The sequence below is a fragment of the Esox lucius genome, chromosome 7 (assembly GCF_011004845.1).
Source record: "Esox lucius isolate fEsoLuc1 chromosome 7, fEsoLuc1.pri, whole genome shotgun sequence".
Lineage (NCBI taxonomy): Eukaryota > Metazoa > Chordata > Actinopteri > Esociformes > Esocidae > Esox > Esox lucius.
Window position 1 is genome coordinate 2,178,884 of NC_047575.1, and position 24,362 is coordinate 2,203,245.

The following is a 24,362-nucleotide window of genomic DNA, read 5'->3' on the forward strand; positions in this document are numbered from 1 at the left end:
AGTAGTTGAAAAACCTGCCTTCTCCTAGTAGTGCTGCCAAGACATTCACTCCTCCTGCCTATCATGACCCGCCACTCCCTTTGTACAGCCTCTTCTCTCACTCCACCAATCTCCTCTCTGTCCATCTCCATCTCAGACCCCTCTTCATCCTCCATCTCCAACCCCTCCTAATCATCTTCATTAAAGCCATTAAATTCCTCCTCACTGTCACTGTCCCAGTTAAAAACAAAATCTCCACTATTTGCCATTTTTCTCTTCAGGATACTTTAGAGTAAATTTAACTGCTAGCTAGTAAACATCTTTTAAAATTCACACCTAATGTAATATAGCCAAAAACTTGAATGAATTACCCACCCAGCAACATCACTTTGATTAGACAGAAAACTTGATCTTGCATATTTCGCATTTTGGGCAACTGTGCGCCCTTGGTATTCTAGAATGTTCATAGTTTGGACGCGTATATGCACCTGTGGCACAGAGTGAGTTAAACATCAAAGGACAATAACTTGACAAGCTTAGGTGTGATTCACTGGAGTAAATGCCCACACACCCAGCAGCTGACCAGATAATAGGGGCTGATATGTGTTATATACAGTTGACTATCGTAGCAGTAATTGTCATTGGGTTAGATTGTGACTGCGACTGCGGACTGTTCGACTGACATAAGACCCTGAAGCCCCGCCTCAAGCTAACACCGTCCTCAACACAGCATAAAAACAGACAGACCGCCTGTGACTATCAAGCAGTCGGAAGAATTTACGAAACATTACAACCGAGCGGTGATTGAAGAACCCAAGGCTGAGAACTGGCTGTGTGATGCCTGGGATGACAATGCTGAAGCCTTCTATGGAACCCCAGACCCCGACAGCTCGATTCCACCGGCATACCCAACAAGAACTACCATTGGATTGACCGGATTGGTGATCAGCTAGGTCCTCTTAATCTGTCATACCTTTCAAATGCTAACAAGAGTTCACAAAATGGACAAACACCTTGCACCAAAAGTTTTAAAGATCATCAAAGCAACATTGGGTATGATTCTAGAAAACGTTGTTGGGACTTTTCGGGTAAATTCAGTTCTCTTGCTAACATGTATATAAACAAACCCTATGAGAAATCTAAATGTTTGTGTAACTTTTCTGAATATCTTGGGTGTGTAATTTCAAAAACTCAAATAAAACGATGTTAAGCATGTATTACTTCTCATTATTGCTCGAATGCTATATAATGTCTGAACAGGTTATGAAAGGTATTTACTAAGACCTGGCAAACCCTGGTGCTTATGTGGGTCGAGAGGGTTTGAAAAGAGCGTACTTGGAGAAAACCCGGGGAGATCCTCAAAATGGCGAGGCCGATGAATGGCTGCTCACCCAGGATACATACACGCTACACCGGCCTGTAGCTATACATTTTCAAAGAAATAGAGTTATTGTTCATGATATAAATTCTAAATTTCAGCTGGATTTGGTTGAAATGCTTACAGTGTGGAAAACGATAACATTAAATGTATGTTAACATGCATGGATGTATTAAACAAATATGCATGGATTTGTGTGAAATAAAAGCGCTATCGAGGTAAAGCGAGAATTTGAAGACATTAAAAGAAGGAAGAACACCACAAAAAGTCCAAACGTACAAGGGGAAGGAGTTTTTCAATTCACATTTGAAATGTTAATGAATGATGTGGAAATGATGTGAAAGCGAGTATTGTTGAGAGATTTAATAAAACAAATCACAAATGTGGAGGTATCTCACAGCTGCCAACACTCATCGCTATGTTGACGTTATTCAAGATTTATGAAAAAATGTTAGATTAGTGTATGGTCAAGAATATGTATGGTACAAAGATAAGGAGAAATGGTAATCAAAGCCACAAGTTCCAGGTTAGGGATCCTGTGAGACTCTCAAAGTTGAGAGGTGTTTACAAAAGGCTATGAAAAAGGGTACAGAGATTAATATTTTACAATAACAGAATGCATCCCGTGGGTACCTCCTGTATACAGAATAAAAGATTACGATGGTGATTTGATAGTTGGGACCTTTTATGAACAAGAATTACTGAAAATAAATAAAGGATAAAACGTTTAAAGAGGAAGCAGTTCTAGATGAGAAAGTACAGAAATGGAAGAAAAAGAGTCTTGTGAAATGGCTTGGTTGGCCTTGAGAAATTTAACAGCTGGACTACCATCGGAACAAGTGTTTGACCTAGAAACTGGATAAAACTCCAGGATTTTCAGGATCACGTGTGATGGTTAATTTTTTATCGATCAGAACAAACATAAATCGTCCCGAGGAGTCTCTAACTCAATACATGCACAATCCGTATATATTACATAGAAAAGGGGTGTGATAAGTTGTTGCCCATCTGTCCTATGTCAATAAAACACATGCCCTTGTTCTATCACATGTCTTGGGCTTGACACAAGGACATGTTGTCTTCCCCCATACTGGTTAACTTCTCAACCCTTGAGGGGAACTTAAAGACAACCTACAGATGATAGATGGGTAGATGATTAACCCTATACTCTTACTGTGGACCAATCAAGAATGCCCCCTAAGACATATACCAGATCCCCTCTCCCACACTCATCTATTTATCTAAACAAGGGGACTCAGTCCTTTAATCATTAAGAATGCATCAGATTTCAGAATTTCCACAACACAAGTCATTTACATTGACTGCGATCAGCATGGTTGGACGGGTGGCTTCAACATAACGCTGCCCCAGTAACTCATCGAGACATGTCTATACAAACAATACGAGTTCGAGCAATACCACAAAATTTGCCAAAGGTACAGTGGGGAGAACAAGTATTTGATACACTGCAGATTTTTCAGGTTTTCCTACTTAAAAAGCACATAGAGGTCTGTAATTTTTATCATAGGCGCCACAGGCCAGGGCCAAATATAAAATCCACCACAACCCATAAAATCCACCATCTTGGATTTTTCTGTATGGAGAAAATATAGCTGCAAGCAGCAATTAAGGGGACCAAGTAATGACAAAAGGAAACTTTGAAGCCCCTTGGAATGTATATGTTACTGTGACTAAGCAATTGTCTTTAAATTTCCAACGTAATTTAAAACTGCAAGCAGCATTAAGTGGGTTCTTCAGCATTTAGTTAGCATATAAATTATTGCAATATGATATGTAGTCTAAAAGACAAACTATGTACAAACATTAACCCAATGTTAGAAGGATGTTTTTTCCTGACCAATGGTGACCCCATGTAGTTTTTTACATACTGGTCTGGTTCATACAACACTTGAAGATCTTCACACATAGATGCCAAATGTCAAACTACATCAGGATTGGCCATTTGCTGCCATATGAGTAGTTTTAATTCTTTTTCAAAATAACTAAGATGGCTGAAAATCCATGATGGCGATATTTTGGGTCTCAGTGGCACAAATGTTCAAAGTGAGGAGATATACCTATGGACTGATTTCCAAGACTAGGTCAAAAGGGATGGGTGTGGTGACCTTTCAAAAAGTCCAACTTCACAGGCTTGTGCCACCATGAGGCTGATTTGCATGTCCACTGCACCAGAAGTTGTGTTTCTTGATGCTTTACTATATTAATTTGGGTACCTTTACACCAGAAGAATATTATTAGTCAACTGGAACAAACATAATAGGATTTTGGCATACTGTTGAAACCCTAATAACACACATTGTCAATTGTCAACTTTGATTGCGGAATAGCTTAGATTATTACAACAAAACATTCTCAGCATCAGTGTAATAAAACATAGTAGATGAATGTCACACTCACAGACATCTTATATAGTGAAAAGCTTAATTTTTCAAAGCTACACATTGAAAATGGAAATTATTATTTGAAAGGTTAAGTTAAAAATAATATTAAAACTAGCTGAACTAGATAATGTAGGTAATAAATTAGAGAAGTTACTTCTGTACATTAATAACAATCACACCATTACTGGAATTGAGTAGTTATGTTAAATCATTTTTATTGCTAATTTAGCAAGTTTCTAATAAAGGAATCAATTTCCATTTTTGTTTTACCCCACTTTGAAGATTGTAAATAAAAATAACAAAATGAAATGCATTAATATAGAAAATATGTACAGTATACATTTTAGTCATTTAGCAGATGCTCTTATCCAGAGTGACTTACAATAAGTACAGGTAATTTTCCTGGAGTAAATTAAAGTGGAGTGCCTTGCCCAAGGACACAACAACATTTGGCTGAATTGGGAATCAAACAGGACTTAATTACAAATTTCACTAACTATAAAGCCACTTGAACACACACACACGCTCCACACCCAAAGACACGCAGCATAACACTCACAATTGATCTAACAGGACAATAAAAGTTATACACTGGGGGCCGAAAGTTTGAAATAATTTACAAATGTTGCTGTTGTGAAAGGACATTTTTACTTTTGTTCACCAACGTGGTATTCAACTGATCAAAGTATAGTATAGTAAAACATTACTATTTAAGTTCTAAATAGGCCTAATTTCCAACAACCATTACTCCAACACCTTATCCTTGAGTGATCATGCCAAATTGCTAATGCAGTACTAGAACACCACTTAATTATATCAAAAGCAGCTAAAAGTTATTTGCTTTGGTAAATTAAGCTTTATATGGTCTTTGTGTTTTTGAGTTGCCACATTATGCAGTAGACTGGCATGTGTTGAGGTCAATATTAGGTCAAAAAGTGCAAAAAAGAAACAGCCCACTGTAGAAACCAGTCAGTCAATCAATGTTTTGAGGAATGAAAGATGTGGAAGGAGCAAATGTACAACTAAATAAAAGAATAAGTACATCAGAATGTCTAATTTCAGAAATAGATGCCTCACGTCACCATCTTCATTTAATTCCTTTCTGCTATTTGTAACCTAATACCTACCTTAACACATGCCAGTGCATTACATACTGTGACAAGTCAATAACACAGACAACGTTAAGTTTAATTTAAATAAACCAAATAGGTTTCAGCAGGGTTTAATATAATGGAAAATGTATTTCTAGTACCAAACAAGCATGTTAGAATTATTTAAGGATGAGGCCATCATATGGCCAAGTTATGGGCCTCTGAAAATGGGCCCGGAGAAAAGTAATAATAATTAAAGCTGCAAGCAGCATTTGGCGGGTTTCAGCATTGAAGCTACTACTAGCCCAATTCAACTTATATCATAGTTGCAAGCAATAAGACATCTATGTTCTTACTTTCCTATAGTGCCCCCATGTGGCCAACTTGAAACATCATTCACACAAAGTAAAGACACAACCCTGATCATGTGCACCAAATGTAATCTCACTGAGTACCAAAGAATCACAGATATTGTGTTATTATGCTGCCACTTTTTGGCGAAACTGAATTTACTTGCATTTTACAATGCAATAGTTTTTAGGACATTTACCTCATATGCTGCAACAGATAAATATGGATACTTCAAATGTCTGACACTATGAGAGCAGTATAACACCTTTAGCAACAAACAATGTAACTAAGTAGTTGCTTGAAATTTTGAAAATGTAATAAATGTAGCCTAATTGTATGTTAATATAACTATGGATATTGATCAGTCGTCCCCTGCGCAGAGCATATTAATGAATTCACCTTTTGGTTGTTCTACGATAATGATGTGGTCAGAAGAGATAATCATTTTAATTTTCAAAGTTATGTTTACCTAAGTATGTATATTAACATCAATGATTGCGCAAACTATTTCTTTTAGAACTGTTTAATTTCATTGATCAAAACACTATTACAATTGTTGCAACAATAAAACCAACACCTTTCCAGATTTCCATTTATTTGGAAAATGCCCTCCCTATTCTTACTGTAAAGATATGTTGACTTTGGTAGGACATGGGTATATAGCCTATGTACCCATTTGTTATTGTTAAATTACAAGTCAGATTTCATTTTAATTGAACTGCCATGTCTACAATTTAAAGGTACAATTGATAAGTTTAGCCCTCAGTTAGAAGTGAAGCAGTAGAAACCAATGAAAACAGAGAAATTACTAAACTACTGTGAATGGATTATCTACTGAGGCTTAAACACAACAGACTCTCTACCAAAGGCAACTTTTTAATAGCTGAATCATTGGTTATAATGTTCATGTCACCATAATGATTTAAAGTGAACTAATGCTAGTTTAGACTGTGACTTCTAGCATTTATTTTTGATGAAACAATCATGGCGATGTTGCATTCCACTAAACATTTGCTTTTATTAGCAAGTCATTGTACAAATGAAAACATAATTAGCTTAGCTACATGAGCATAGATTAGCTACTAAGGCTTGACAGCATGACACCATCTCTAAATGGTCAGATTATTATTAGCTAAACCATATGTTATAATGTTCATGTCACCAAAATGATTGTAGATGGACTAAGGTTATATTAAACTGAGGTTAGTTAAATATATTTCAATTAGCTAACGTTACTAGCTACTACCTAGCTAAACTAGCATTAGTTCACCTAACGTTGCTCGCTAGCTAACATTGATAGCATTTATTGCTAACATTAGCAATTTTTCTCTGCTAGGTAGTTTTTATTATGACATAATCATAGCAACATGGCATTCCACTAAATGTTTGACTATAGTAGCAAGTCATTCTACAATTGAAAACAGTGGACAAATTTGCTAGTGAGGCTGGAATTCATAACACTATATCTAAAAGGCAAATTATTAATACCTAAACTCTGTTATAATGTTCATGTCAACAGATTCAACGATTCACTTCTGTTCCTAAGCCTTAGGCTACCGACAAATTACGACAATACCATTTTACATTCTATGATAAGCTGCAAATGTTAGTTCTCTCTGGCATGCGAATAATGTTACTGTAACCTACATCACTGACACATGATCAATGTTACCCTACCACGATTCAATTAACGACTGATCAAGATGCCCAAAAAACATTGACTGATCAAGATGCCCACCCTATCTGCATTTGCTTGAAAAACTACACAAAGTGTAAATGTTAGTCAACTTTCATTCTTTCGATGTATTTGCTGGATTTACATCCAAAGCAAGCTGCAATAACTACATCACTAAGATTTAGCAGGCATAATGAAATGGGCTATTGGCCTATTGTCATACGTAACATCCAGATTGATGTGATAGGCGGGCAGGACATCCGGTTTGTAGGGTGGGACTTCCGTTGTGACGTATGGACTTCCTGTATGACGTGTGTTAGGGTGGGACTTCTGGAGTAACGTATGCATGTCCGGTGACTTTATGATTAAATTGATGTGTCCGTGTTTGATGTTTTACGACTGATGAGAAAACCAGACTAGTGTTATAACAGGCGGGTTATGTTTGATGTTTAACAAATGGGTCTTAGGGTTCCGGAATGTTAAATTCCCAAACAATGAACAAGTGCTGTGTCAGCAGCTAGATGATTGGTGTTTAACAAATGGTGTTCAGCAAATCTATAACCCCCAGGATTTTAACTTCTGACAAGTGCTACAACAGATGGCATAGAATTGGTGGGTTTTACAAAGTGCTTGTAGCATGGGGTTTTTCCACAAGCACAGAGTTACATGCGTGAAGCAACTCATAAGATGTAAAGAAGGGGTTGGGACGATTTGGAGATTTTCAGCCCATTTTTCATTTTAACAAGAGATGGGCCTTAAGATCAGATCTGCCCTGCAGTAATGATCCCCTAATAACCACTATTACAAATTGTAGTATATGCAGGTGGAAAATCATCCCGTGTTTCACCGTTTGTAGTCCAACACACACAACAGCAAACAAACATTGCATGAGCAATGCAATTATTTTGAAGGAACGGTCATGGCCTGGGCCGACCAGACAATATGTATACAGTAGAGAGAACAAGTATTTGATACACTGCAGATTTATGCTGATGTGATAGTACATTCACTGTATAGTACTTAATTGCACATATTCATAGCATTTTTCTTTAACCCTCTGTGTTTCGCTCAAATGGCACCCTGTAGACCTGTTTCATTTGGATTCGGCTGCGCCATAATACACGGTCCAATGTCGACAAGGCCACCTGCTGAAAGTTATTGAGTTTTTGTTTTCTGCAGTTACAGTGGGGAGAACACCTGCCTATTTTGTAGGTTTTCCTACTTACAAAGCATGTAGAGGTCTGTAATTTCTATCATAGGTACACTTCAACTGTGAGAGACGGAATCTAAAACAGAAATCCAGAAAATCACATCACAATCACATGAAGAACTGGTTGCTCTCATTGGTCGAGGCATCCAGGTGCGATGGTCCACCATCTGTAGGGCCAGGGTGGTCCATAGGAGAAAAGGGAGGACCAACTCTTGTCCCGCCCTTGCCCCAATTCATGACCCAATTTAGACCAGAGGTAAGAAGCAGACAAACTCTCTCTCCTCCATTAGTGAACCATACTGTTTGCAGGGGAGACAGAATAGCCCATATAAAATGTTTGTTTACCCCAGGGTCTCCTGTGACATGTCTCTGTTTCCAACTTATGAGACCAGTGCCTTTTCTTCAGGGGCAGTGATGAATGGAATGTCGGCTGAGCAGGGCCTTGGCTCCGTTTAGCAGTAAGAGAAACAGGCCTGTGCCATAAAACCGCCATAAGAAATTGTTCTCTAGGAGAAAGCTCTTGACCAGCAGGGGGTTATTATTACATGCTACAGGTGAACGCTATATTCCTTATTGGGAATAGCATAGTTACCTTGAGTCCCCACATAGTAACTGTCCAGATTGATATATCTCTGCCTTTGACCGAGTTGTCTGGGCATTCGACATTCTATTATTTTCTATGCCTCCTGGAGCTATTTGTTTAATCTTGCATTTTTAGACTACCTTATAGTGGCTACTATTCCTTGTACATCAATGTACATTCAGCAAATGCTAATTCCGTCATCTGTAATGTTGGAAGAGAATATAAGCTTGAAACTTGAAATGCATCATCAGAACAATCTGTCATGACTTACTCTGTGTTGGTCTCTGTACCTGTACTCTTTGTCATGATGGTTGTTCCCTTGGATCCACGTAATTAAACTTGGAAATAATCAACTGTTATACGAACGACTGAAAAGTCTTTATTTTAATAAAGTGCCTCCATAAAGCAGGTGTCGATAACACAAGCATTTTCAAATGCTACACATTATGAAAAGGATCCAAGACACCACTTGTTACCTCATCGCGAAGGATATGGCTCCCATAACCACAGTGGAGCGCAGTGTGTGTAAAAACCTTGTTAAAACTCAACAGAAGACACACTGTGCCATCACAACCATATTTTTACTAAACTGCACTGCCCAACATGTACAAAACATGCCATAAAAAAATTGCTGCAGAACTGAAGTCTGTTCAGCGCTTGCAGCCACATTTGATCTCTGGCGAAGTAGGTCAATAGACCCATACTTCGATCTAAGTAGTTGTACATAGACAATGAATGGAAGCTGCCCAACAGATGCCTCAAGACGGCGTATTTTCCAGTCGATCACACATCAGAGATGATTACACAGGGCCTGAGCGATATGCTTTCTCCTCGTGGCCATAATGACAGACAACAGCGCTAATGTTTTCAAAGCTGCACAGCTCTACGGATTGGACACGGCAGCAGTGTTTTGGACACAGGCTGCACCTTGCAATCGGTTAGTGCACATCAGCTTAACAGACACAATGCTATAATATTCAATAATCTAATTGGGGATATCTGGGTGGTGACTGGCTGATATAGTCAGTTGTGTTTGTTTATTTGTATGTGTCATAAATTATTATGTCCAATGTTTTTGTGACCTTTTTATTTTCCTTTTCTTTTCTGTGCTGATGTTCTTGTCATGCATTTTGTTACATGTGTTTAAAAAAGTGCTATATAAATAATATTTTACTTCAGCATAGTAAATAAATACAACTATAAAAAAAACTGTTCATATAGCACCTTTCTTAATGTTACAATGTGCTTCATATTACAATGTTACAATGTGAACTTCACATTATAAAACAAAGCAAATAAACAAAATGAAAATAATCATTCATTAATTCTAATCGAGGTAAAATGTTCAATTAATTGTGATTTTAGGTCATATCGTCCAGCCCTATAGACTACCATGGCCTTGTCAGATCCTTTTATTTTGTTAGTAAAAAGCGGGTGGAATGCTCTGAAGCAGGACGTGACCTCTGCAACTGACTGCCTCTCCCAACCCCACACCCCTCTCCCTCAAACTCACCCCCCCTTCAAATGTTGTAATACAATTTTTTAACCAGTTTTGTTATGGGGTTTCATTTATTTAAGCATGATAGACATTTTTGTTTATCAAATGGTCAGAAATAACAAGAAAATGCATTGATTTCTGTCATAAGGTAATTTTTGCCTTAACTGAACGCTGACCGATCATGCTTACTGTCGTGCATAGCCATCCCCCAAATGCCCATTCTGATCCAGGAAAAACCCTGGTACAGTCTGTTGAGACTTTTGAAGCTGGGCTCAATACACCTATCTTTATCAGCTGGTGTGACGACTACGACCTCTGCTGGTTCACCTCCCCCTGCAGCGGGCGGGCCCCGGCGGTCGACGTCACCGGCTTTCTAACACCACCGTCTCATCATGCATTTCACCTGTGTCTCGTTTCGTGCACCTGTTCATCATCATCCTGTTTCCCCCGGTATATATGTTCCCTCTGCTCCCCCTGTCTTTGTGTGTGATTGTTCTCTGCCACAGTCAGAGCTGTATGCGCTTGTTAAGACGCTCGTTCTGTTTATTTTGTTCTATTCATATATATAAAAACCTTCATCCGCCACGCCTTCTCCGGTTCCTCCTTTGCTTCCTCAACCTAAGCCGTGACAGCTGGCCTATCCTTGTTCTTAGACATGAATAACAATGTGGTTAATATTTGGTTTGCTTTTTCAAATATTATTTGTACGCACTTTGAGACTATTCTTGCATGATTTAAAAAAGTGCTTTACAAATGTAATATGTTTTCAGGATGATGATTATTGTTAATTGTTAAGACATTTCACTCTGAGCGAAACAGCAATTGAAACAGCGTCATCATAGTTAAAAGTCCTCCTTTGGCAAACCAATGGTTGGTTAAAAGACAAAATATTAGATACAACTGATTATAGCCTACAATACTTATTTACATTGGATAATTGTTACATCTGCAAAGCATAGAAAGCCAGCCTTGTCAAAATCTGTAGTTATTTCCCAAACTATGCTATGGTGCTATGTACATACAGTTGTGCTCAAAAACATGCATTCCCTGGCAGAAATTGTGAAAGTTTGGCTTTGATTTTGAAAATATAACTGATCACGCAAAAAAACCTTTATTGAAAGTTTTATTTGAGGATAGTGATCAAATGAAGCCATTCATTATCACAGTTATTTGGCTACTTTTTAAATCATAATGATAACAAAAATCACCCAAATGGCCCTGATAAAAAGTTTACATACCCTTGAAGGTTTGGCCTTGTTAAAGACACACAAGCTGACACACACAGGTGAAAATATCAATTAAGGTTTAATTTCCCACACCTGTGGTTTTATAAATTGCAATCAGTGTCTGTGTATAAATAGTCAATGAGTTTGTTAGCTCTCACATGGATGCTCTGAGCAGGCTAGATAATGAGAAATGAGGAACAGAAAAGAACTGTCAAAAAACCTGTGTAACAAGGTAATAGAACTTTATAAAGATGGAAAGGGATAAAAAAAGAAATCAATCAAATTTATTTATAAAGCCCTTTTTACAACAGCAGTTGTCACAAAGTGCTTTACAGAGACACCCGGCTTTAAACCCCAAGGAGCAAACCACAGTAGTGTTGGATTTCAGTGGCTAGGAAAAACTCCCTAAGAAGGCCGAATTTTAGGTAGAAACCTAGCGAGGACCCAGGCTCAGAGGGGTAACCAGTCCTCTTCTGGCTGTGCCGGGTGAGATATTAAGAGTCCAATTGGAATAATTAATACATTTCTCTGGGCTAAATCAAGAGTCTACTTGATTTTAGACTAGGTCAAAAGTATGACCAGGTGGACAAGGACAGCAACAGGCCCCCCAAACCAGGTACTCCGCAGGTGTGGACCAGGACCTCATCTCCTCCTAAAATGTAAAACTGGAGGAGACTGAGAAAAGTTAGAAAGTGCATTCCTCATATCCCCCAGCACAATAATATAGCAGGGTAACAATTTGGAACTGAGACGGGGGGGGGTCTGGCGACACTGTGTCCCTACCCGGGGGAGGCCCCGGACAGGGCCCAACAGGCAGGAAATCAATCCACCCACATTGCCAGGCATCAAACAAAGGGACACCCACCAACCGCAACCCCCCTGAATGAGGGCCGAGTATTGCCAGCAGCGTACAGCCCAATTGCACAAGTGCGCAACAGAGAGTCAACAACAAGCCGGTGAAAGGCATTGGAGGGAGGGCATCCCAGTGGCGACGAGAGCCCACCTGGCAAGACAGCAAGGGTGGACAGTATCAAGCCTACTGGTCTTTTCAGTAGACACTTGAAAGTTTGCACTTCTAACCTTAATTGGCAGATCATTCCACAGTAGTGGAGCTCTATGAGAAAAGGCCTCTGCCGCCAGTTGGTTTGTTTAGAAATTCCTAGGTAGAATTAAAAGGCCTGCATCTTGCGATCGTAGGTTACGTAGGTATGTGTGGCTGGATCATTTCAGCAAGGTAAGTAGGAGCAAGTCCATGTATTGATTTATAGGTTAAGAGGAAAATCTCAAAATCAGCCCTAACCCTAACAGGCAGCCAGTGTAAGGACGCTAGGACAGGGAGTAATGAGTTTCAAATTTTTTTGTTCTAGTTAGGATTCTAGCAGCCGTGTGGAGCACTAATTGAAGTTTATTTATTAATTTGTCTGAATAACCAGAGAGGATACATTTTCTGCATCAGTTTTTGATAGAAAGTTTCACATTTTCGCAATGTTTCGAAGATGAAAATAAGCAACTCTTGAGATATATTTTATATGTTCTTCAAAGGAGAGGTCAGGGTCAAGGGTAACGCCAATCAGTGTCTGTGTATAAATAGATTTTTACAGTTTTTTGGGATACGACCATGCAGCCATCGAGGTTCACAGTGAGATCTGCTAACAACGCTCTTTGTTTCTTGGGTCCTAAAACGAGCATTTCTGTTTTCCTTGAGTATAAGAGCAAGACATTCTCTGTCATCCACTTCCTAATATCTGAAATGCATGCTTCCAAAGTAGCTAATTTAGGGGCTTCTCCATGCTTCATTGAAATATATAACTGTGTGTCATCAGCGTAACAGTGAAAGTTTACATTGTGATTTTGGATTACATCGCCCAGAGGGAGCATATATAGTGAGAACAATAATGGGAACAATAAACACCAAAGCATACCTTTGACTTGTCAGAGGATATGCCATCCACACTAACAAACTGATATCTTTAAGATAAATAAGATTTAAACCAGGCTAGAACATGTCCACGTAGCCCAATATGTGTTTTCCAGTCTCTCTAAGAGAAGGGGAAGTGATCAATAGTGTCAAAAGTAGCACTAAGATCAAGAAGCAACAGGACGGATGCGGAACCTTTGTCTGAGGCCATTAGAAGGTCATTTGTTTACCTTCACGAGTGCAGTCTCAGTACTATGATGGGATCTGAAACCGGACTGGAGTATTTCATAAATGTTATTTTGTCTTTAGGAAGGCATTCAGTTGTTGGGAAAACACAGTTAAGAAACTAACGGTGGATGTCCACTGTTCCATCTGCTGCCTCGGACGGATACCATTCATCTTCTATGAATAGCGTCAAGGTATTGTTGACGGTTGCGCAAAGCATCCTGGGAAGGCAGTGTGGCCGTTGGAGCTGTTCCAGCGCATCAAGAAGTAGGGCCACAATATTATGCAAATTAATCCGGCTAACGCCAGGCATTTATCCAATGAAAGTAGTCTTTCATAAAAAAAGAGACGTCTTCGTTGTAGGTCCATCATTGTACTGCAACAGCAGATGTGAAATATTTTCGCTTCATGCGCAACATTCTGCTACCAACTGGAGGAAAAGCTAATTATAGCGGGGACAAGCACAGTAAGGATTGGAGGACGGTGGAAATTGTTAGTGACTCATGTCAGTTTTATAACTTAGCTCTGTGTTGTACATGTGCTGTGTTTATCTAGCATTGAGTTGTTTGTTTTATATGGCAGCACCACAGAAATTCATTGCCTGCTAGCATAGTGTTCATTATAACATGTTTTTAATTTTGCCCATGAGTGACAAAAAAAATATTTTGGTCGTTTTTTTGTTAAATAAAAAAAAAAAATTAATGAAGGGATGTCAACACAACCCTCCCCGACCGACAAACTAACACCCATAGCGGATACGCCCATAAACGGCCATCTAGGGCAAGGCAGCGCGTTTTCAGGTGATTTCGCACAGGAACAGGGGACATCCACCGTAAGGGGTATGCAGACTTGAACAGGGGTCAGTTTCATTTTTTTCTTTGTTGCCATGTTTTGTCTTATGATTGTGCCATTCTGTTATGACCTACAGTTTAATGTGAATCCCATAAGAAATAAAATATGTTTTGCCTGTTCACTCATGATTTCTTTACAAATGGTACATCTATTATCAATTCTCCATGGGTATGGAAACTTTTGAGCACAACTGTACAATTGAGCAATAATTTTTGTGACGGATTTAAGACACTTCAGGCCCAAGATTCAGAGGCAAGAAAGAATTGCTTTACAGATTTATCATTTTCAAAAAATGTACTTTACAACACTTCATGTAGAATTAATCTTTTCTGGTTTCAGTGCATTATGACAAATGTGTGACATGAAGCTTAAAATCTAAAATGTAACATAATGGCAATTTGATTTCATAATACTGCAACCAAATTAGGAGTTGTGCATAAAGGGTGGCATATTGCTAATTATGTTTTCCTTTTATGTGTAATTTAGCAATGCTGGTACTTCTACCGTACGAAATACAGTGGGGCAAAAAAGTATTTAGTCAGCCACCAATTGTGCAAGTTCTCCCACTTAAAAAGATGAGAGAGGCCTGTAATTTTCATCATAGGTACACTTCAACTATAAAAATCACATTGTAGGATTTTTATTATTTACTGGTAAATTCCTCAGTAAAATAAGTATTTGGTCACCTACAAACAAGCAAGATTTCTGGCTCTCACAGACCTGTAAGAGGCTCCTCTGTCCTCCACTCGTTACCTGTATTAATGGCACCTATTTGAACTTGTTATCAGTATAAAAGACACCTGTCCACAACCTCAAACAGTCACACACCAAACTCCACTATGGCCAAGACCAAAGAGCTGTCAAAGGACACCAGAAACAAAATTGTAGACCTGCACCAGGCTGGGAAGACTGCATCTGCAATAGGTAAGCAGCTTGGTGTGAATAAATCAACTGTGGGAGCAATTCTAAGAAAATGGAAGACATACAAGACCACTGATAATCTCCCTCGATCCGGGGCTCCACGCAAGATCTCACCCTGTGGGGTCAAAATTATCACAAGAATGGTGAGCAAAAATCCCAGAACCACACGGGGGGACCTAGTGAATGACCTGCAGAGAGCTGGGACCAAAGTAACAAAGGCTACCATCAGTAACACTACGCCGCCAGGGACTCAAATCCTGCAGTGCCAGGCGTTTCCCCCTGCTTAAGCCAGTACATGTCCAGGCCCGTCTGAGGTTTGCTAGAGAGCATTTGGATGGTCCAGAAGAGGATTGGGAGAATATCATATGGTCCGATGAAACCAAAATAGAACTTTTTGGTAAAAACTCAACTCATTGTGTTTGGAGGAGAAAGAATGCTGAGTTGCATCCAAAGAACACCATACCTACTGTGAAGCATGGGGGTGGAAACATCATGCTTTGGGGCTGTATTTCTGCAAAGGGACCAGGACGACTGATCCGTGTAAAGAATGAATGGGGCCATGTATCGTGAGATTTTGAGTGAAAACCTCCATCCATCAGCAAGGGCATTGAAGATGAAACGTGGCTGGGTCTTTCAGCATGACAATGATCCCAAACACACCGCCCGGGCAACGAAGGAGTGGCTTCGTAAGAAGCATTTCAAGGTCCTGGAGTGGCCTAGCCAGTCACCAGATCTCAACCCCATAGAAAATCTTTGGAGGGTGTTGAAAGTCTGTGCTGCCCAGCGACAGCCCCAAAACATCACTGCTCTAGAGGAGATCTGCATGGAGGAATGGGCCAAAATACCAGCAGTGTGTGAAAACCTTGTGAAGACTTACAGAAAAAGTTTGACCTCTGTCATTGCCAAAAAGGGTATATAACAAAGTACTGAGATTACCTTTTGTTATTGACCAAATACTTATTTTCCACCATAATTTACCAATAAATTCATTAAAAATCCTACAATGTGATTTTCAGGATTTTCTTTTCTCATTTTGTCTCTCATAGTTGAAGTGTACCTATGATGAAAATTACAGGCCTCTCATCTTTTTAAGTGGGAGAACTTCTACAATTGGTGGCTGACTAAATACTTTTTTGTTCCACTGTACATCAAAAGAACATGTGATAACACGGCTCGCCACAATTGTAAAAAAAACTCAAACTAGAAAGAGCACCATATGTCTTTAAACATTCTGTTTCTTGCAGAAAAGCAGACTGGCCAAAAGACCAATTTTTAGTCTAGAAAGTTAATACTTCTGAGAGTTGATCTGTTGCCAATTACTGAATGGTAAAAACAAACCATCTAACTTCCTGAAAGGAGCTTATGTGATCAATTGCCTAGGATTGTCAACTTCCGGCTTTCATGTCCATTTCACCCATTAGGTTTTTAATGGTCATTCGAAAGACTCCCTTAAGTGCCACTTGAATTAAGGGCTAGTATCCATATGCTGACTCTGGTATGGTAGAGATGGTGTTGCAATTCACCCTGAATCTCCTCAATGCTACAGGGATACATGCGGTAAAGAGGTTATTGGAACCCAACCCAAACAATGGAAACATCATGGAAACGTGAGAGGGGATAGATGCTGTGAGGGAAATATCTTTTATCTCCTCATTTCCCCCCAGTCTAGCTTACATTTGGGCTATTGTATGCATGTACATTTCACACCATGTTGAGGTAAAAAATCTTATTATGATGCTTGTATGGATGTCAACCAATTAACTGCATAATAGAAATTTCAATGACTTCCACCACAATTTCTGTATGCTAACTATTCTGCCAGCGTACATGAATGGGAGTTAGCATTTAGTAGTCACAACTAAATCTGAAAAGGATAATTTCTAAATGTAACTAGGTTGTGCACAGTCATGAAGAATTTTACAAATATTCACTTTGTTTAATCAGAGTCATGTGCCAATGACTGTATCTTTCCTTCATCCCCCACGCTCTGTGCTCCACTGACCTATTTGCTGCATCAGTGATACAGGTATTGTAATAAAGAAAGTCACAAAGCGGCTGCTACCAGTTTGGAAAGTTGGACTATGATTTGCTTTTGATAACATTCTCATCTGCTTCTCTTTAAGAAAAGCCTCAATTGTATAGAATAGACCCAACAGAATGAAATCAGTTTTGAAGTGATTACTGAAGGAACCAGAGAAATCTGAACATGGATTCCCGGTCTGTCTCATCTCCTTTGTCTCAAATATCACATTGGTACGTTTCCCGTTCGTGGACGTGGACATTATACATCATACAACCTAAATTGTGTGAACTCTTATGGAAATCGGTCTAAAAACATGATAATACCTAGCTCTCTGGACAAAGGACAGGGTCAGGGAAAGAGAAACCCCATAGCTACAGGAAGTGACATCCCTAGTGACAGAAGCAATAACCCGGCATGGATCATCACGATGAGTGCAGAGCAGATTGGCAGAAGTCCTAAACAGAGACAAGAAGAGCATTAGCTGTATCCAAACACACCAACCAACACAGACGCACAAGATGTACAAGACGATATAGGAATATCACCCCTGTGCATATAGGCCTATGATCTTTGCTTGGTGAAATTCTATTTTAGTTTAATTTATAGAATAGATAAATGTATTCTATCCAACACCATGCTTCATTAACTGATCCTCTGGGGGGTGCACATCATAGGATGACCATGCTGAACAACCCCCTTGATGTACATTCGCATTGGTAAACATAGACTATTGCCTTCCCTCCCGAGTTGTCCCAGCTCTTTCTTCTCTTTTCCCCCTTGATGACTCCACGCTGGTGTACAGCCATGCTGTTTTCCTTCCGGGTTGACCCCTGGTACACTCTGCAGGTGTAGGTGTAGGGCTTGTCATCTGCCATTGGTGCCCAGGTGAGGCGACACAAGGTCGGGTTGACGAGGCTCACGTTGGCCCTCCTTCGGTTGTCTGTGGACACCAGGGTCACAGCGTTGGGGTAGGTGCTGCCCACCTATTTAAGTAGTCATTGTGAATGAAAATACATGCTGGATTCACTTGCTGGTTAGATGGAGGTGAAGGGATACTTCCTGCGTGTTTTTAAATGAGGCAATATTCATTTGGGGAATGTTTTGGTCTTTTTAGGCAGTTTGAAGGAAGTCGCTAAACTAGCTTAGAGTATCCATGACTGTATCGAACTCTGGGCAAGTAGATCAACAGCTGGTCATTTAGAACATCCAGAAATATCCCTTCAATAATTCAAATTGTGAATACATGTATTAATAATGATATAACCAAATAGTGAATGACAGAAAGGCAAAACAAAAATCAATATATGAAACAACACTCACCAGCCGGCTGTCTTGTTTGTATTCGCAGTAGGGGCCTAAGTGTGATGGGTTGTCTTCTAAAGGAAACTCACAGTCTACACGCAGGTTGCGCTCCATATAGGTAAGGCAGGGATACATCTGAGGACCACGGGGAGTCCAAAAGAACCCAGACGTTGTGGAAACCAATGCTAGCGCACACAAGAATAAAATAATATGTTATCAACAATGCTATGGCAAAACAGTTTGCAAAATACCACTTTCAAAGATGAACAGATATTTGAAAGTACAGAACGTTATGCTGCAACTGAATCACACAATTACAGGCTGCGTAATGGTAACACAAACCAAATATTATAAACTGTCCCTTAATAAAGGCACTACAATCAAATACAACTGTAGACCCAATTTAATATAATCAAGGATACTTGTGGTTTCCTCCTAAAAGGTGGGAAATATGCTGATAGTAAAGTCAACATACCAAGCCCCAAGTGAGTAACAACACCCAAGTTTTCAATAGGAAACCCACGTCTTCAACATTTTTACGCAAGCTGTCGATAATTGAGTGAGAAATATCTGTTTATCATAATGCATAGCCCCATGCTTTAGCCCTACCTAGGAGACAAGCTGAAGCATAGATTTGCAACTCCATGGCACCTGCTGGAATCCTTGTATGTGTATACGTGCGCCTACATTAAACAGGAAGACGTTATCTATCAACACTCCATACTCCTAACACAGTAAATATTTCATATTCATATTCACACATTCACTCATTCACTTGCCTCCAAAGTCACATCATCTTCCGCAGTGTGGAATGTTTGACAAGATTCAACATGGGATACTGAGATATCCATCCCAAATTGACATCAGTATATTCTTCATGACATTTTCTAACTGCCTCAACTCTGGGTTTTCATTAAATAACAAGATATTTTGGAATATTTTAAAATATCCGTGAAATAGCTTTTCATTATTTTTAATAATCTTTTGAAATCACATCAGTATATTTATTATGACATTATCGAACTGCTTCAAAGCTTTTTTATACAAAATTACAAGCAGAGACTTTTTTATATTTGAAAGCTTCCATTTGAATAGCTTTACAAATGTTGATAGTAGTGAGAGAGTAGTAGGTACTACAGTGAAAATCAATCTTCAAATTATTTTCCTGCAACAAAAGATAATTACAAAAGGGATTAATTAATCTGAAGGGGTAATCCACCTTCAAACATAAATCATTACATTTGGGGAATACCTACATTATATTAATCCGTAAAATATGTTGTTTTACCATTAATTCATTTCTTAATTATACAGCTTTGAAATCGTGTCATGAGGTGTCTTCAAGTTAGATTCTAGGAATGGGACATGGGAAATATCATACTATTACATTTCATAACACTAAAAATTATTATCTGCAGTCCAGAGGCCGTATTCACAAAACGTCTTAAGGCTAAATGTAGCTCATAACTTGCTGATTTAAGAGTAACTCTTAAAAAAAAACGTTTTTGGTCTATGTGTGTTGAGGATTCCTAAATCACTAAGTCCAAGTCACAAACAATCATAAAATGGCTGTGCCGGCAAATCCGCCTCGTAATCAGGTTTAGAAACATTTATTGATACTGAGCTTTTAACAAGGTATCGCTGAGGGTATTATGATCATAGGTAGAGCTAGTCAGGAGTGTTGTCACGTCACCAAAAAACAGAAACAACTCAATAACATCAGACATCAAGGTTGTGACAACTCCAAGCTACTTGGCCACTGGGAAAATGCATATATGCAGCGCAGACGAACTACGGCAGGCCGTATATCTCAGTCATTGGTCAGTAGAATATTCCATAAAACAATAAATGCCCATCCCAGACCCCATATCATGCCAACAAATTATTTGGTTTCTTCATGATGTTCACCAACTACAAACAAACAAAGCCAACCTTCATGGCCATAGCTCAACCACCTGGTGGAGTTGGTGGTGGGACATAATTGCACAAATTATTGCACCATCAAAGATGAACGCGCATTTCTTTATGAGCTGCCAGACATGTAAGAAATAGGAAAATTAGCTGAACATATCGTGACTAATCAGTATATCATTCTTGGTTTCATGTTTAATCAGTGACACATAACCTACATTTTGATATCTTTATTTCAATATGGCAACATGACATTCTTCTACAGTATTGCTATGATGAATACAATGTCAATCACTGTGGGCATAGTAAGTAAGCTTGTTCGTGGCACACGACATCACCCATAGCAACAGGATCAACACTGCCCTCTCTTAGCTTAAGACCTCTCCCCTTTCCTTAGTAAAAGTTGGTCTTAGCAGCTTTGTGAATAGGTTTTAAAAAGAAACTCTTAGCTAGGAACTTTTAGTGCTGTTCGGGAGTCCTAGAGGTAAGATCAATCAATCAATCAAATCAAATTTATTTATTTTACAACAGCAGTTGTCACAAAGTGCTTTACAGAGACACCCGGCCTTAAACCCCAAGGAGCAAACAACAGTAGTGTTGAATTTCAGTGGCTAGGAAAAACTCAAATTTTAGGAAGAAACCTAGAGAGGACCCAGGCTCAGAGGGGTGACCAGTCCTCTTCTGGCTGTGCCAGGTGAGATATTAAGAGTCCAATTGGAATAATAAATACATTTCTCTGGGCTAAATCCAGAGTCTATTTGATTTTAGACTAGGTCAGAAGTATGACCAGGTGGACAAGGACAGGGACAGCAACGGGCCCCCCCAAACCAGGTAATCCGCAGGTGTGGACCAGGACCTCATCTCCTCCTAAAATGTAAAACTGGAGGAGACTGAGAAAAGTTAGTAGTACATCCCTCATATCCCCCAGCACAATAATATAGCAGCGTAACACCTTGGAACTGAGACGGGGGGGGTCCGGTGACACTGTGGCCCTACCCGGGGGAGGCCCCGGACAGGGCCCAACAGGCAGGAAATCAATCCAACCACATTGCCAGGCATCAACCAAAGGGACACCCACCAACCGCAACCCCCCTGAATGAGGGCCGACAAAACATAAGATAAAATGTTTTGTGAATACAGCCCCAGATGATTTTCACATGTTATGACCAATCTTGTTGCTGTGACCAAAATACAGAGGTCATTTTGTGTGGATTAACCCTTTAATACTTAAAATATGTGTTGATAAATGAAGCAGAATTAATGAGTAAACGGTCTTTCAGCAGGCAGAGGGTAAAGGTCAGTAAGCAGCTGTAGTGACTTTAATCTCTCTGTCTTGTTTATACAGTGAAAGTGCTTAGACCACTGAGCCACTTGAGAGGCCAACGTTGCCCTTTTCCTTGAGAAACAACAGCATACCTCCTCAACACTCCAGAAATCCCAAATCAACAGCTGCACAACAAAGTACATTTTGTGTGAGGATTAAGCATTGGATGTAAACGTGTCATTGATTAAGAGTATCTGGAGTAATTAATGTACATTCCTTCAGTGGAATTGTGACTGAAAAGAAGGTAGTGTTGAAATTCCTGTCTTATAGTCTCTTGAGTGCCTTGCTAGTGAAGAAAAAGAAGGGAGGAACGAGCTGATGAGCAGGCATGTTTGTTTTTGCTCATGTAAAGCACTTGCCCTGTGTGTGAAATGTGCTATACAAATTAAAACAAATGAAAAATGACAGAAGTAGAAGCTCTTTTTGAGATATTATTGTAAAATTTTACAGGTGAAATTGTGCAAGTGATAAATTGGTTGAGGCAGTCAAAAGGTGTCATATAGAGTATGATGATGTGATTTGGGATGAATATTTCCAAATTTGATAAAGCTATTTCAAAGGGAAGATTTTAAATATTTGAAAACAATCTTTGCTTGTTATTTCATGAAAAAACAAAGTTGACGCATTTATATAGAATCATGTGGATTGTATTGATGTGATTTGGGAAGAATATCCCAAAATTTGAAAAAGATATTTCCAGTGGCCTGGGCGTCCCAGATCTCAAATTGACTGAAAATAATTAAAAAAAGAAATAGCCCCTGATCTATTCATCTATAATTCAGATTGCGCATTATGGCAATGTAGATGTGTAGGCCGCTAACGCATACATCGAAATGTTCCCTTATGGACATTCAAAACCCTGTACTTGCAGTCCCAGGCCTGGCGGGGAAGGGGCTAAGCCACGAATGTATTGTGATCCTAGCAACACCTCTGGATATTTCGAAGGGAAAGAAAGATTCAAATATTCTAAAAAAGCTATGCCTGTGAATTTGTGAAAAACCTAAGCTGAGGCAGTTACATAATGTCATGAGTAACATACTAATTCAATTTAGAATGAAATCTCAACATTTGAAAAAGCTATTTAAAAGGGAATGATTCAAATATAAAATAAAAAAATAAAAACATCTATGCTTGTGATTTTGTGGAAACCAAAGTTAAGGCAGTTACATAATGTACAATATACTGAAGTGATTTCAGATGACTATTTACACATTTGAAAAAATCTATTTCAAGTAACATGCTACCAACTGTATGATTAAAAAACAATGCTCTGAGGACTGCACTTTCACCCCGGTCCCTAAGTACTCCGTTCGCCTGCAAACATATAACCTTGCCCCCCCCCCTCCACAGACAGTTACTTACGGACTTGAGAAGCAGGCAAATGTGTCAGTATGAAACTGTTTTAACCCGGTAATAGACCTATAGGCATTTTTACATCCCAACCAAAAACTCTAAAGAAGCCATACACATTACTTCACATTGCATGCATTATGAAGACCAAAACACTTCCATCAATTATCGCCAAAGTAAAATAACTCAAGGATTTAATAAAATACGCATAATTGCCCAAGTATGCAGTGGGTATAATCATACATTTTAGCGTACATAATCTATACAGTCTGCTCAGTCCCAAGAGCAAAAATCTGATATCAAGTTCGGGGGGGACAATTACATAAAATTGTCTCAAGGGCAACTTTTAAGGGGGACACCAAAATCAGTGCTGTAATACTGTTTTAGTTTGCACCATCGGTTTGCTTGCTACTGTAGCTATGCAAAATCTGCTATTGTGTGTAAACCCTACCAACATAAAACACATTTACTGGATTAGCCCACGTTAGCGCCTTTCAGACGGTAGACACGAACACTGTCACCTTGCCAGATAAGGAACATTACATACACATTCACTGCACTGCAAGCTTCTCTTATTGACTCGAATTCAAACAGCTACAAAAGCTGGTTGATGTTACTGTAGCTTGCTAGCAACCATCTGCTAACTAACATAACGAGTGACCTGTAATTCAATGCAGAGAAAATGAAGGCTGGTGACGGTTAGAAATGTGTTTTATTTTATTGAGTGGTAGCAGTAAAGAAATGTCTAACATATCCTTTGTTTGAACTACTTACCGAAAGTCAGCCACCAAGGACAAATTCAGATTGTCAGATTCCCACACATGCACTTTACCAGTACCCGCACGATTTGCCACTACTGAGGGCTGGGTTAGGGGATCAAACCACTGTGAGGCAAAGGGCGGGGGTGTCACAATCAGCACAAGTGAATTCATTGCGTCTTATTACTATTATAGAAATTACATAGTTATGTTTACATTTATATATGGGGGGGGCAAATCATAGGTTTCCCCAGGATGTGGGGGTCATGTCCCCCCCGCCTCCCCCTATGCTTAGTCCACAATCTATTTACAAACAAAACAGAACGCGCAGGCTTAAACACAGGCTGCAGCGAGCCAAGCATACGCCCATGCGGTGTGACCTAAA

General features: G+C 39.3%; 1 protein-coding gene across 2 annotated transcripts; it reads right to left on the reverse strand.

Annotated features, from left to right (window-relative positions):
- Positions 1-17,221: 17,221 nt before the first annotated feature.
- On the reverse strand, positions 17,222-24,103 carry si:ch211-215c18.3. 2 transcript variants are annotated; one of them, XM_034293286.1, is made up of 4 exons: positions 23,994-24,103; positions 18,653-18,819; positions 18,123-18,315; positions 17,222-17,787 (listed from the first exon to the last, which is right to left on the reverse strand). In XM_034293286.1, exons 2-4 carry the CDS (start codon positions 18,767-18,769, stop codon positions 17,681-17,683), a joined length of 417 nt encoding a protein of 138 aa, XP_034149177.1. In that variant the 5' UTR covers positions 18,770-18,819; positions 23,994-24,103; the 3' UTR covers positions 17,222-17,680. The 2 variants fall into 2 exon arrangements, with proteins under 2 accessions (XP_034149177.1, XP_034149176.1); XM_034293285.1 differs by lacking the exon at positions 23,994-24,103 and adding an exon at positions 19,244-19,488.
- Positions 24,104-24,362: the final 259 nt, after the last annotated feature.

Coding starts and splice junctions, on each gene's coding strand:
- si:ch211-215c18.3 (XM_034293285.1), bottom strand. CDS start 19,280: ATGGAGTTGCAAATCTATGCTTCAGCTTGTCTCCTAG. Junction 18,316..18,652: donor ACAAACAAGACAGCCGGCTG/GTGAGTGTTGTT, acceptor CTACTTAAATAG/GTGGGCAGCACCTACCCCAA. Junction 17,788..18,122: donor CAGCATGGCTGTACACCAGC/GTGGAGTCATCA, acceptor GTCTCTGTTTAG/GACTTCTGCCAATCTGCTCT.